The 13,324-nt window shown below is 36.0% G+C and overlaps 1 protein-coding gene across 1 annotated transcript; it reads right to left on the bottom strand.

Annotated features, from left to right (window-relative positions):
- Window positions 1-5,170: 5,170 nt before the first annotated feature.
- LOC6651403 (cytochrome P450 4c3) lies at window positions 5,171-12,854 on the bottom strand. The gene is made up of 8 exons (XM_002073483.3): window positions 12,522-12,854; window positions 7,691-7,806; window positions 7,509-7,625; window positions 6,963-7,122; window positions 6,816-6,885; window positions 6,134-6,416; window positions 5,786-6,065; window positions 5,171-5,719 (listed from the first exon to the last, which is right to left on the bottom strand). The coding sequence occupies exons 1-8, from the start codon at window positions 12,754-12,756 to the stop codon at window positions 5,379-5,381; spliced, it is 1,602 nt and encodes a 533-aa protein (XP_002073519.1). The 5' UTR covers window positions 12,757-12,854; the 3' UTR covers window positions 5,171-5,378.
- Between the last annotated feature and the right edge of the window lie 470 nt (window positions 12,855-13,324).

Here is a 13,324-nt window from a genome sequence, read left to right as displayed (position 1 = left end):
ATTTAGCTAGACCTGGTGAAATTCAATTCATACTATCTGTTTAGGTACTTTTTTCACCTAATCATTATTTCACAAGTTGATAATTTTCGTAAGGTCCCAAAAAGCAAGTTTAATGACTAATTCATGATACATGTTAAAGGAATTGCCACCCTCAGTTTCGATTAGGACTATTTTGTGTTGTCCTGTGTGACATTTAAGTGTATAGACTGTTATAGAGCAAAGAATCTCAAAATGATTGAGTTTTCTATATATTCTACCCTTTTAAAAAGAACTCCAACCCCAAATGTTGCTATGAATTCTTAAAAATGCAAGGCCACTTCACTTGGGGAGTCTTTCATTAGATAAGCAACATGTGACTACCTGTGTGGGAACCACAAAATTTTGATTTGAATACGGTGAAAAGTTATTTATTTTACTCTGACTTACACAATAATTTATGACTTGATTCAACTCTTTGACTTCTGGGTAATCTCATCTAAATCATATTTGAATTTAATAAAATGTAGTTAATAAATATTTCGCCACCTTCTCTGACCACCCACAATCGAAACTATTTATAGAACATATCAGTCGACCATCCAGGGGCAATCCCTCTCTAAAGTGAACCATCAGCTGTCTTTAATTTCGCAATTAAATGCTTAACTTTTACAGCCTGAGGTAAGCCGGCAAACTGACTACCAATTTGGCTACTGTGTGTGCATTGTTGTCCATGGACTACAACGGATGGCCAGGCACATATAGTAATAGTGTGATTGCTATGGCTATAACTATGGCATTGTTCATTCTGTCCAGTTTTGCTGCTATCAGCAACAGGCAAACGGCTAAGCCGGCTTGTCAATTTTGTATAAAATTTATTATTTTATTTGCGTCAGGTTTGTGTTTTTTGTGTTTTCCATTTTTTTGTTCGTTTTGTTGTATTTTCTTTTTTGCTTTTTGTCTCTTGATTGTCAGCCAGCTAGCAGAAAATTATTTACATTTTGCTTATTGCGCCAGTTTGTTATTTTCATTCCTTCGTACATTTTTTTTGCTTCTATGTTTTTTTTTTCTGTTTTTTTTTTTTTGCATTGCCCAGGCTGTCATAAAGTGAACTGTTTGCTTGGGCTGCTATCATCAATTGGCTGGCAGAGCTGGAGAGTGTCATAAAACTTGCATTGCATTGCACGCAATTGACAGCGACAACCACAACGTGAACGTTAACGAGAACATTGAATCCAACAACGACGACGACGACAACAACAACATGAAATGTTTGCTCACTTTATGGCCCTTAGAGCGCTGATGGAGAAGGTAACAACTGTTGAGTTTTTGTTGCCTTTGGTTAGTCAGTCAGGGTCAGCAGTTTTTCTAACAGATTTGAACTCGGAACCCCAAACTTCCCCCTGAGAAAACCAGACCATTAATTAAACTAACAGTTTCCCCATCACAAATCAGGTATTGACAGGCTGATTGTCCGACTTGAACTGAGTCATAGTCATATGATGATAGCACACGACACTTAATTGACAGTTTCAGGTCTTGCAAAAAAAAAAAAAAAACAGAAAATAATCAAAAGAATGAAGCAAAGAATACGCACCTTAGACTGAGCGACCACACGGCGTATGAGTAATGGGGCGAAGTGTATTTTGACTCGGCCATTAAATGAACCAACAAAATTCAGCAACAACAGCCACAGATTAAGAACCTTTTAAAGGGATTAATGGTTTTAATTTTTTTCACCGTGCATTGTGTTGTCTGCTCTTGTTTTTATACACACTTTCTTCAAGAGGCTATATTAGCTATATCACTTCCATCAGACTATCTTACAAGATTTTTATTTTGACAACATTTTGAACAATGTTCCATCACTTTAGTTATTCTATTGCTTTTTACTTTATTAAGCAGCACATGGACTCTCTTTAAGGGTATTCGTATTCAGTATAAATAAAAAAATGGGGAAAAATGGGAAAAACTCACTCATGACTTGGTCTCGTTGGTGTGGCTATTCTTTTTTCTGTTCACATTTGTTGGCTTTGCTTTTGGCCAGACAGAGTGCCAGCAAGGACGACTTTTGTGGAGGATATCAGCTCCTGCTACGGTGTCAGTTCCTCTTTCTGGTTGTTTGTTCTGCGCATTAAGCTAATTATGGCCAAATAAAGTGAAACGAAATGAAACGCGTGCACCGAACAAACAGCAACATGGAACAACAATTTCTCTCTATATATATGAGTGTTGGGTATCTTTTCATTGGTTTGTTGCATACCAACACTTAACTTTCCCTTTTCATATCGTTTTCTGTTGCTTTAGTTCTTGCTGTGCTGCTGTGGTTGCATTTTTGATTGTTTTCCAATTTTCTGCATTGTTAAACTTTTCCCATCTCATGTTGCGTTTTGTTTAATTTGCCTGACTGCCACGTGACAGCAACATCGGCAAGTGCAGAATGCGGCACGTGTCTGGGGCAAAAAGGAGCCGGAGGAGCGAGTAGACATCACCAGCTGTTTAATGGATGCTGCCTATGGCAAATATTTTGCTAGCAAATCAATTTTGTATGCTCTCCCAAATGGAATACGAATTGTGACATTGTGCACGCCTTGGATGTGCCTTCAATTGCTCCTCTGACATGTTCTGCCAATGTGGCGGCTGCTGCGGCTGGTCACGTGGCCCAGTCGCGCCTCCTTTGCCTGCTAATCTATCACAAGCGTTGGCAGCAAACCAAATTGAGTTTGTTTGGATATCATTTCCATTTTTAAGGCAAACCAGAAGAATTTCGACATGGCTGGGCACAAAAGAGCAAAATGCTACCTGACCCAAAAGCCACTGTCAAAGCCACTTTCACTTGCTTTGCTCGGTTTTCCTCTTCCGTTTGTCTTGTTCCCACAACTTCCTTTGGCTTCATCTCCCTTTGTCGGTCTGTCCTGTTTTCTGTTGATGCCGTCAATCAAATTACAAAGCGACTATCAAGCAGAAAGAAAAAAGTTCACACATCAAATTATGCCCGAGGTGGTGGATTGGCAGCGCTGGCCACCTTGTGTACGCTTTCCTCACCTCATTGCATCCTCCCCCTTTTCCGACTCACACTCTCGCTTAACGTCAACACTAACTTGCGATTTGCGTTTGTAAATGTTTTTCTAATCAGATTTCAGTTTGAGCTATCCACAAGGGAGTTCAAATTTGTTTTGATGTGCCACTCGCACAATCCGTTTAAATGACATTCGAGTCCTGGGTTTCAGAAGTGGAAGAGCAGGGCCAAAAGGAGTCACCAGTTCGCATAATTACTCAAGTGTTTTGTTAGTAACGTATGTCCAAAGTGGAGGGGGCAAGCATATGTTGGGTAATAAGAAAGAACATAGCAAACAAAGATTTGATTTTGAGAGAACTTTAGGAGAGAGAACTTAGGTAGCTGAATGTAGACCATAGTGAAAAAGACTAAGGAAGGCAAATAAAGCAAATTAGTAGCCAAAGACTAGGTAACCATCGTGTTATAGCCCTACAGTTTCCACCCCCAGATGAAGGTTAGAATTAACTTTTTAGGAGTTTAATATCTGGGTTGTATTATTTAACAGTTGGGGGCTTTCCGGTTTTGTTTTTGTTTTCTTTGGTAGTATACCTTTTGTTATTTGATCGATTGGTTTTTAAGTCTATCAATAAAGTAAAATAAATAATAATCGTTGCTATTGTAAATTCATAAATTAATAAATGCTTGAAACTAGCAGTAACGCAACTGCAACTGCAATTCCAATTGCAATTGCCTTAGCAATCGATTTATTGCCACAATTTCTAACTAGCCACATATACATACATACAAATGTATTGACTGAGTGTTGAATTGAGTGGTAGATATCGACTAATGATTGATTTCATGGCCACATCGGTTTGTACTCATCATCCCAATAGTTGCAATAATAAGCATGAGTATATGTACCTAAACTATCTACGTGCTGAAAGTGGATGGCCGTGCCAAATTGTTCGCCATTTTTTCAATTGAAGTTGACTTTTCTGTTTTTATTTTCTCCTATAGATATCTTGTCTAGGTCTCGCTAAGGGGAATTACTTTTTAAGCCTTTTTTGCGTTTTGCGGATTTTTATTGCATTTACCAAGATTTTGCCATTCTAATTGATTGTTTGCCCCATTCCGTTTGGCGTCGTAACCCATTGAATTTACCCCCTTTACCCACACCCGTTTGGGACTCTCTCCCTCTCTCTCTCTCTGTCTCTCTCTTACCTTTCGCTTATCATCGACTGGTTATCGATCTAGCTATCTATTTTTGCTCCGATTTGAGTTATCATAGTTTTGCTTGCCTCTGGAAATATGCGCATAATATCCATTTAGATATATAACCAATGACCGAACCAGCACTCAGTGCCCTTTTTCCATCCCCTTCCCTTTCGATATATACTTACCCAGTTGTTTGCCTGGCGCATTTATTTGTGCATTACAATTTGTAAGCTCACTTAAGTTGCTTTTAAGCTCTGGCGCCGCTCCATTTTGCAAAAAAAAAAAGAAAAATGGCAACGGAAAAACTAGAAAAAATATAGAAATGGGTACACTTTGGCCAGAGGGAGCAAAGCCAAATGGCGCCATTTGTTGATGGTTAATGGTTGGCGTTGGCCATTTTGTTATATTGTCATTATTAGAGACGTGGATGTGTCAAATAATTAGAAGGCCAAGATTTTTTCTCCCTTTATGCCTCTAAACAGAATCGTTCTCATCTCATCTAGATCTCTTGCAAATTTGAGAATTTTTAATGCAACATGTTGCTGTCGGCAAACATGTTGACAACCTACAATGTTGAGCAACATATGTATCATGAGCTTGCTGATCGCGGTATATATAGGTTTGTGTCTATGCTAAGCCAAAAAACTCACCATTTTATCTTTCTCGAGATAAGACACTTGTCATGTTTGCATTAATCGTTAAATAAACTTCAGAAATAAACGCAGAGTTTTTTAAAATATTTTTCGGTTGTATCTTGGTTCTTAAGTTGGTTCATACTAGTTTATTGGCAATCTGAAACTTTATTTCTGTGGAACTAATTACGGATGTTATTTCAAAGACAACTTTCTTCTTCACTTTTTTGGCATATTTGAATGATAAGATCTTTAACCACTTAGACAAATAAAAACAAATATCAAAGTTATCATTATAAAAGTAGAAAAACACATTTAATCACTGAGTTTAAAAGTTTAGCTTAGTTTTAGTAGTTTGAATATCGATTAAGTCAATCAATTTGCAACTTTTTGATACATTTTATATCATTTTCATTTTGCAGCCCAGAAACTTATATTAGCCATCTATTAACTAGTTTAACATAAACTAATTTATAGTGCATTAACTTAAAATCTAAATTATTTACAAGTTAAATACTTTGGATTATGGTTTGATTGTGTTAAGAATTTTTCTTTTAAACACGCGGAGTGATCTTTACTCTCAGACCGTCCTTGGGCCGCAGGATAAGTTCGCCCAGCAAAGTCAAATCCTCGCGACGATCGACAGCTTCAATTTTGTATTTCCGTATAACCGATGAGATAACCGCCTTCTCCTCGAGAATGGCAAACTTTTGGCCAATGCAATTACGTGGCCCAGCACTGAAGGGAATGTAAGCATATGGATGACGGCCGGCACAATTTTCGGGCAAGAAATTATCTGGGTTAAATTGCTCGGGTTTGGGGAAAACGCGTGGATTACGATGCAGGGCATACGTCATAATGATGGCCTGGGTGCCGGCGGGAACCAGTTTGCCGCCTACCGAAGTGAACATTAAGCAAAATAAGTTGAGAGATAAAATATACTGGAATAGAGGCAACTCACCAATTGTAACATCTTCGCCTACCATGCGCGCCATCATGGGAACACTGGGAAACAGTCTCAAGGAGTCCTTGATGCAGCACTCTAGGTAACGCATATCCAATAGATTTTTCATAGTTGCCGGCGTTTCTTTATCATCGCCAAATATGGATTCCATTTCTTCCACAACCCTTTCTTGATACTCTGGATGTGAGGCCAAAAGGAATAAAGTCCAGGAAATTGCTGCCGATGTGGTATCATGACCCTCAAACATAAATGTATCCACTTCCTCGCGAATATCCTCCTGTTAATGCAGAGCAACAAGTCAGTTCACTGTATACCATCAATCATTGTACTAAACTATGTACTTACATTTGATAGAACGGTTCCTTCCTTGGAGGCATCAATGAGTAGATCAAGGAAGGCCAAACGCTTCTTTTTACCCAGATCATCGTAGGCATCGGGCATATTATTGTTGTTGTTATTATCATTGGCCAAAGCCAGCTCCGTTTTGCGTTCCCTAATCACCATATTGGAGAAGCCATGAAGCGTATTGATATAGCTCTGATGCAGTTTATAGTCATCGGTCAGGCGGAAGAGGAAATCGCTTTGCAACCAAATCTTGGCCTGACGACTCTGTACAATTGAACCAATCCTAAAGGAGGGAAGGAATAAATAGACAATGGGGCCCACCAAGGGGAGGGTTGCGTTAAATTGAAAGTTAGTCAAGTGTTGCCAAGTGTATATATGTGTGTTTGTGTGCGTGTATGGGTGTGTTTTATGAGGCGTGGCACTGTGTGTTATCAGCAGCACTTCAAGCAACGCATTGACATCTTAATCTGGCATATTTTTCGCTTGGCTGCTCATGGATGGGGTGGATATGTGATGGGTAGGATGTGAAAGTGGAATGTGTGAGAATGCCTGACAGTTGCACTGACAGCTCTCAATATTACAACTTCTGCCACAATGTTGATAACTTTTCCTTAGCAATTGAATTCGCTTATAATATGTATGTATGTATATTTATTTATTTCAATCATCATCTTCATCTTACCCATAGACTGCCTTCACATACTCCGATTCGCTGTTGCTTTGGGCATAGATTCTGCGACCCATGGCGGTTTCTGTCGAGTGACGCAATTAGCAACGGGTTATAGTTATATGATATGTCAGTCAGTATGTTTGTAGCATTGACACTCACCACAGACAATGTCCAAGGTGCACAGTGTGACGTAGGGGAAGATATTGAATGCCTCACTGCCCAACTCAACGGACAGCTTGCGAACCAAAACAGCCGCCTGCTCATTGAAGACATCAATGAAATCGTCCAAGATTTTGAAATGGAAGGCAGGTGTTAGAATCTGTAAATTGAAAAGGGTTAAATCAAGAGATTATTTAGTAATTATACATAGTTTTAGACAAAACTAGGTCATATTTTGAGAGAGAAATAATGGAGAGTAATTTTCTCATAAGCTTTTAAAAGACGGACTACCTAAATATTGTATATGTGGTTAAGCCCTTAGATTCTCAGTAGATATTAATATAATACTTTCTTAATGACACACAAACAAATAAAGCAATCTTTGAACACTCAAAATCTGTTAGCCTTATAAAATATTTGAGTTTGTGTAAGCAATCAAAACCGGTTAGATTGATATCACGAAATGAATGAAATATGGGATTCATTGATTAAATTGGAAGCTTTTTAAACAGGAATTATACTAAAGCATTAAGAATTAATAATTACCTTTCTCCGGGAATGCCATTTACGATCAGTGCTGGTCAGCAATCCTGTTCCCAACCAAGGATGCAAGTAATCATAGTCATGGCTCTTGTTCACAAACTTCTGGCTACTTAGTATGGGCTGCAATATTAATCATCATTATTTTCTTGTCACATTTAGAGTAATTCTCAAACGTGGAAACTCACCTCTACCGTCTCAGGCTCAAAGAGTAGAACGCGTGGGGAAGTGCCCTGCCAGACACGATTGATACCAATACGCGTGCCCCATAGTTTCTGCATGCCAATAACACGATTGAACAACTCTGCAAGACAAAAAAAAACAAATTGTTTATTAACAAAAAACCAGTTGTCAATTGGCAATTGTCTCGCCTTTTTGGCCAGACACTAGAGTGTTAAACAATTAATAAACACAAATCACGAAAAATAAAAGTGGTCTATGTTGTGATCCCAGCGAGTGCTAAGTGTGAGAAATACACTTCTGGTCAATAGGTTAGAGGCATTTCGACATACATTTTATTTAAATCTTTGGTTTTACAGACAATTAAAAAGTAGTTGATAAGCGAAAATTTCGGTAATTGTCGGCAAGTCATTTATATTTAAAAAAATCATGTTATTTGAATATTGACATACTTAATTTAATTAATTTTTTTGTAAAATTGAATTTCTATACGAACTTTGTTTTCGTTTAGTGTGAATATTTAACTAATTTAAGAGTACAAAAAATTATTTTAGTAATGGGTGCTGTCGCTCTTGTTTGTCATTACATTACTTAGTCATTACTTATATCCCGTCCTTCATAGTTTGATGCAAGGAAGCTGAGTGAAATCTTACTATAAGCTGGTTAAATTATTGCAATTAATACTTCCCTATTGACCTACTACTTTCCTGTTTTATTTACTTCTCTTCAAAACTAATCCTTTTTAAATACGTCAAAGTGTGGAAATAAAGTCATACAATTCAAATGTTGACCAAAGACAAATTACTTTAATATTTAAACATTGTGCATCGGAGCGTTGTTCTGTTGAAATTTCTCTTGGATCGATAGTACTAAAAGTCATCCGGTAAAAGTAAAAACCACCGAACACCAATCAATAAGTCGAGTGTCAAGTTCAAAATAACTTTATAAATTTAGACTTGTAAAATACTATAATTAATTAATTAAAGTATAATTCAGTTACCAAGATTTTTGAATATCAACTACTTTTGAATTGTTTGAAAAACCAAAGTAATAAACGATCTATGTAGGAATGCGACTAATCCATTGACCAGCAGTGTATGTATAATTTACGACACCAATTAAAACATTGAACAAAATTTTCTTTCATACAAACAAAAAAAAAGACAAATTTAAAAATGAAATCAAGGTCGCTTTAATTTTCTTTATATTTCCACCTGTGTTTGTGTACTTGACTGAATGAATGCCGGTGCCGGGCTTTTCACACATTTAATCGCGACTCACCTGAGCTCACTCACGTTGCTCACTCATTTGGCCCTACATAGAGGTAACATTCGATGCTGTTGCATTAATTAAAATCACTATCATGGAGGTGTGTGTCTGTGTGTGAAGATCCCCTCCCTCTTCGTCACAGTGAACGATGTCTAATAACGGTTTTATGTAACACCAAAAAGCAGCACCCAAAAGCAAAAAAAAAACACCGCATGGTTGTTGGTTGATGATGACGATGTTGACTTGAAGCCACACACACAAATACACACACACAAATACTCACTCACACATGAGTTGACCATTTCATCGGAAGTTTGCATATTGTTGTTGCTATTGCTGCTCTTGTTGTTGTTGCTATTGCTATTGCTGCAGGGCAGTAGAAAAGACAACAATCAAATTGGGCAGCAAATTTCATACACTTCCAAAAAATGCCAAAACAAAACATCGCATACCGGGCTCTTCATTATCATTTTCAGCCGTTGATGGTGACAGATATAAGATGTGGTATTTTTTTCTTCCTCTCTTTTTCCCCATTTTTTGCGCAAGTTTCTTTTTGCTCAAAAATTGCGTTAACAATTTGAAATAATTTATGTTTCGCATAATTTTCATGCCTCTACCTCTGACTATTTCTATGTCTATGTCTTTCTCCCAGCAATTAGGTCTCCTCCATGTGACATTGGCGGTGTCATAAATTGTTGCACATTAAAATGTAGTTACCAACCAGCCGACCACCGACTCATGACTCTCCTCAATGCCAACAGACAACAGCCAACTAACAAGCCATCAACAGCAGGCATCATTGAATGTTCTTAAGAACTTCAAAATTCAAAACCAGTTTTGGCCATGGCTTATAAACCACTTCACATATTCGATGCAAAAGCAACAACAATTTAAGATTTGCTGACCTTGGCCAAATAAAAATTGTTGCACCATCATTTACATTTTACAATAACTAAATGATTAAACAAATCTGATTTGCTATCTGCAATGCCAGAATTTAATTGCATAAAAACCTCTTTAGTTTTTTTTTTGTTATTCTGATTTAACACTTCAAAATGTTACACAGTAAGAAATAGGTAATAGGAAAAGCAAAGAATAAAATCGAATCGTATTTACTTTTAGTTTCTTCTACTAAAATTTCAAATCTAATGTAGATTGATTCCATGGACTAAACATAATATTATGATTCATAATATTATTTCACACACTTGAAAGATTTCATTTAAGAACTTTAACACCTCTATAACCATTTAGCAGAAGTATAAAATTATAATTTTAAGACTTTTAGTTTCATAATAATTAGTCATGCTTTTTTTTCCTCAATGTATTTTACACTTTAAGCTATTCGCTTAATTTTTCGACCAGCTCATGGGCTCCTCGAATGCCTTGAACTGAATCATCAAATGACTTTAACAATATATTCTTGTGTTTTTTTGCCAAATAAAAATTATGTAGTCTTAGAACATGTATAAAGTCATTAGGCTATAAAATTATAGAAGTTGGTAAGTAATAAAGTTTCATTTAACTCATCTCCATCTCTTCCAACATGTTATACAATAGATCAAATCAATTGGAAATTTACTTCCGGCAGACAAAAGAACTTACAAAAAAAAAAAAAAAAAAATCACCAGAAACCAATCTAGCCAGAAAAACCACTTTAATCAAAATTCTTCAACCACCACTTGGGCAAAAAAAAATGTTTCAAAGACAAAGAACGAAACGGAAATACAAAAGCCAATCGATAAATTGGAAGTATGTTTAATCCAGCATAATGAGTAACGATTTTTCACCAGCTGAAGATCGGCAACAACCAAGCTAGTCAGACAATGCGAAATCAAATGCACTGGCCAATGTTTTGATATAAAAGTATCTACAAGTTTGTTTCCGCATTTAAATATATGCTAATTTGTTTTTGTATCTTTTGTTGCTTTTGGTTTTCGTATTTTTGTAGCTTTTGTTTTATTGAATATTTCTTGCAAAATCTCTCAAAGCGGGCAACGGAATTAAAGCATTCATATTAATCAACGACTTTAGTAGAATTGCAATTTAGTCCAAATTAGTCTATTCTATGGGTCCGCCCTCCCCTCGACCAACCACCTCGTCGTCGTTTCAGTGTCAAGATCAAGTCCAAGAGCAAGAGACATGTCCGCCTCAAAAATTGTTGCCGCTGGCCGCAAAGTCTGGCTCGAAATCAAAGTCTTGAGATCTTTTGTCTGGCTCGATACCTTTTTTATCTCTCTCTCTCTTTTTCTTTAGTCTCAAGTTTTAAGAAAACAGAAGAAAAAGAAATAGACAAGAAAAAAAAACTACTTTATGACTATTTTTATAACTATTCGAGTATTTGTTATGCTTGTTATTTAATGATTTATGACCTGCTGCTGTGGCTGCTGCTATTTTGATTTCTATTTTTTGGTTCTGTGTAAAGTTATTCACATTACTGCCACAATTTAATTTGTTAAATAATTTTAAGCCAATTGCTTAATACAATTTAAATATTTCCGCCCTTATGGAAGGGTGAAAGTTTTAAATAATTGCAAATTAAAATTTCTACTTGGCAATTTGGCCACTCATTATTTCTTCTTTAATATGATTATTTCATTATAATTGCCAGTCTCTTCCTTTTGAAGATATCCCGAAATTGCGAAATTAAGTTTTTTTAGATTTATATGTATTTATTGGATTTTAAGTTGTTTTTAGCATTTAGTTAACAATTATATGAATAATTTGAAAGAGTCTCTAAAAATCTAACTTCAATAATTTAGAAATAAAAGAAAAAGTGTTTAGTTAAAGTAGATATTCAAAATTTGTTTAAGCTTTCTTAATAATTCAAGAAGTAACATCCTTATTTATTTTTAAAAAGGAATCGTTTGTATATAAAGATAAAAAATGATATTTGTTACGAATCAATCAAACTGCCCTCTTTTTAATAGAATCACTATTCTGCTTAAGAAATGTAAATCCTGAAGATCCTACGTTACATTTTATCGTTTAAAAGTTAAAACTGATAATTTAAAATTAAATTTCAATCATTAAACACATTTTTTCTCTGTATACTAATTGAAATCGTGTTGCTTGAATCGTTTCAAATTATGCGTCTTCTTATTAATTATTATGTTTTGTTTATTTCCATTTATTTGTGTAAAACAAACAGAGCTAAATGTTGTTAATTGAATTAAGTTTTAAACTCACGCTCACACAAAACCAAACTAGTCGATAAGTTTGCTTAAAAAAAATCTACAAATTTCTACAAATTTGTATATTAGTTGGTTTTTTTTTTCAAATAAAACGAAAGTAAGAGCAAAATAAAGTTCATTAACTTTTAGTGAGTTTGTAGATTAAGTCACGTAGAATACGATCCAAAAGACTAGATGGTTGAATATTAAAATTAGCACCCACGGAAAGTATCTATGAGGTTTTTTTTTTGGATTTTGTGATTTATTTATGTTTGCACAATCAATCAGATCCCAAAACCAAGTTGAATCAGGGTCAATATCACAATGTATACACATATGTAGACACAAGTGGAATGTAGATCACTTTTTTTAAAATAGAACTTCAACTGCTACTCACCATCATGATCCACATTCATTTCAATGGCATTGCCCAAAAATGGCATTGCAGCTGGTCCCGGAATCTTTTCGATATGTTTAACCAAACGCGCTCTCCTTTTATTATAGATCACTAGGAAAAGGGTTATGGCGGCCACAAGGAAAACTGTTACCGGCGAATAACCCGAAATCACTTTAGCCGTTTTCGTAAGCAACACGCTTTCGGCCATCAATGAGCCAAACACTTTGGAGGACATTTTTCTGTCTTTTAATTACACAGTCTTGAGTCTAGAAAAACGATAAACATAACCACTCTCACGACGATCCCAATTGATAAACAAATACGACGATTTAAACTCCGCGAACTCGATTACTCGACTGATCAAAAATCCGTGAATGCATCAAAATTTAAAAAGAAGTGCTAAAAATGATTTTCGGGTCAGCGTTTCGGAATACGGAGCTCTCGTCGTGTGTATGGAGCTCGGCTTTGTCTATGCCAACCGCCTGGGCTCTGTCTGTGTGTGTGTGTTAGCCGTTTGATGTTTGACTCTGTGTGTGTGAGTTTTAGCCGGCTAAGCGTGTGTTTGTGTCAAATAGTAGTAGAAAATCTACTACCAATTTGCAATTTTGTCAGTCATTTTCTTTGCACTTAAGATGACTTGATGCTTTTCTTTATACAATTCGTTATTTATGAGACCTACAAAGTATCTGTGCTGCATATATACATATAGATGCATTTGAGAGCTGCCTTCATAAAGTTTCAATTATTAAGTTTTTATATTTTTTGGTTTCTATGCCCTTGCTAAACAACAAGGCATATTAAAG

Source organism: Drosophila willistoni, chromosome 3R, assembly GCF_018902025.1.
Source record: "Drosophila willistoni isolate 14030-0811.24 chromosome 3R, UCI_dwil_1.1, whole genome shotgun sequence".
In the NCBI taxonomy this organism is placed as follows: domain Eukaryota; kingdom Metazoa; phylum Arthropoda; class Insecta; order Diptera; family Drosophilidae; genus Drosophila; species Drosophila willistoni.
Note: the sequence above shows the minus strand (reverse complement) of the source record. Positions and strands in the feature narration are given on the sequence as shown.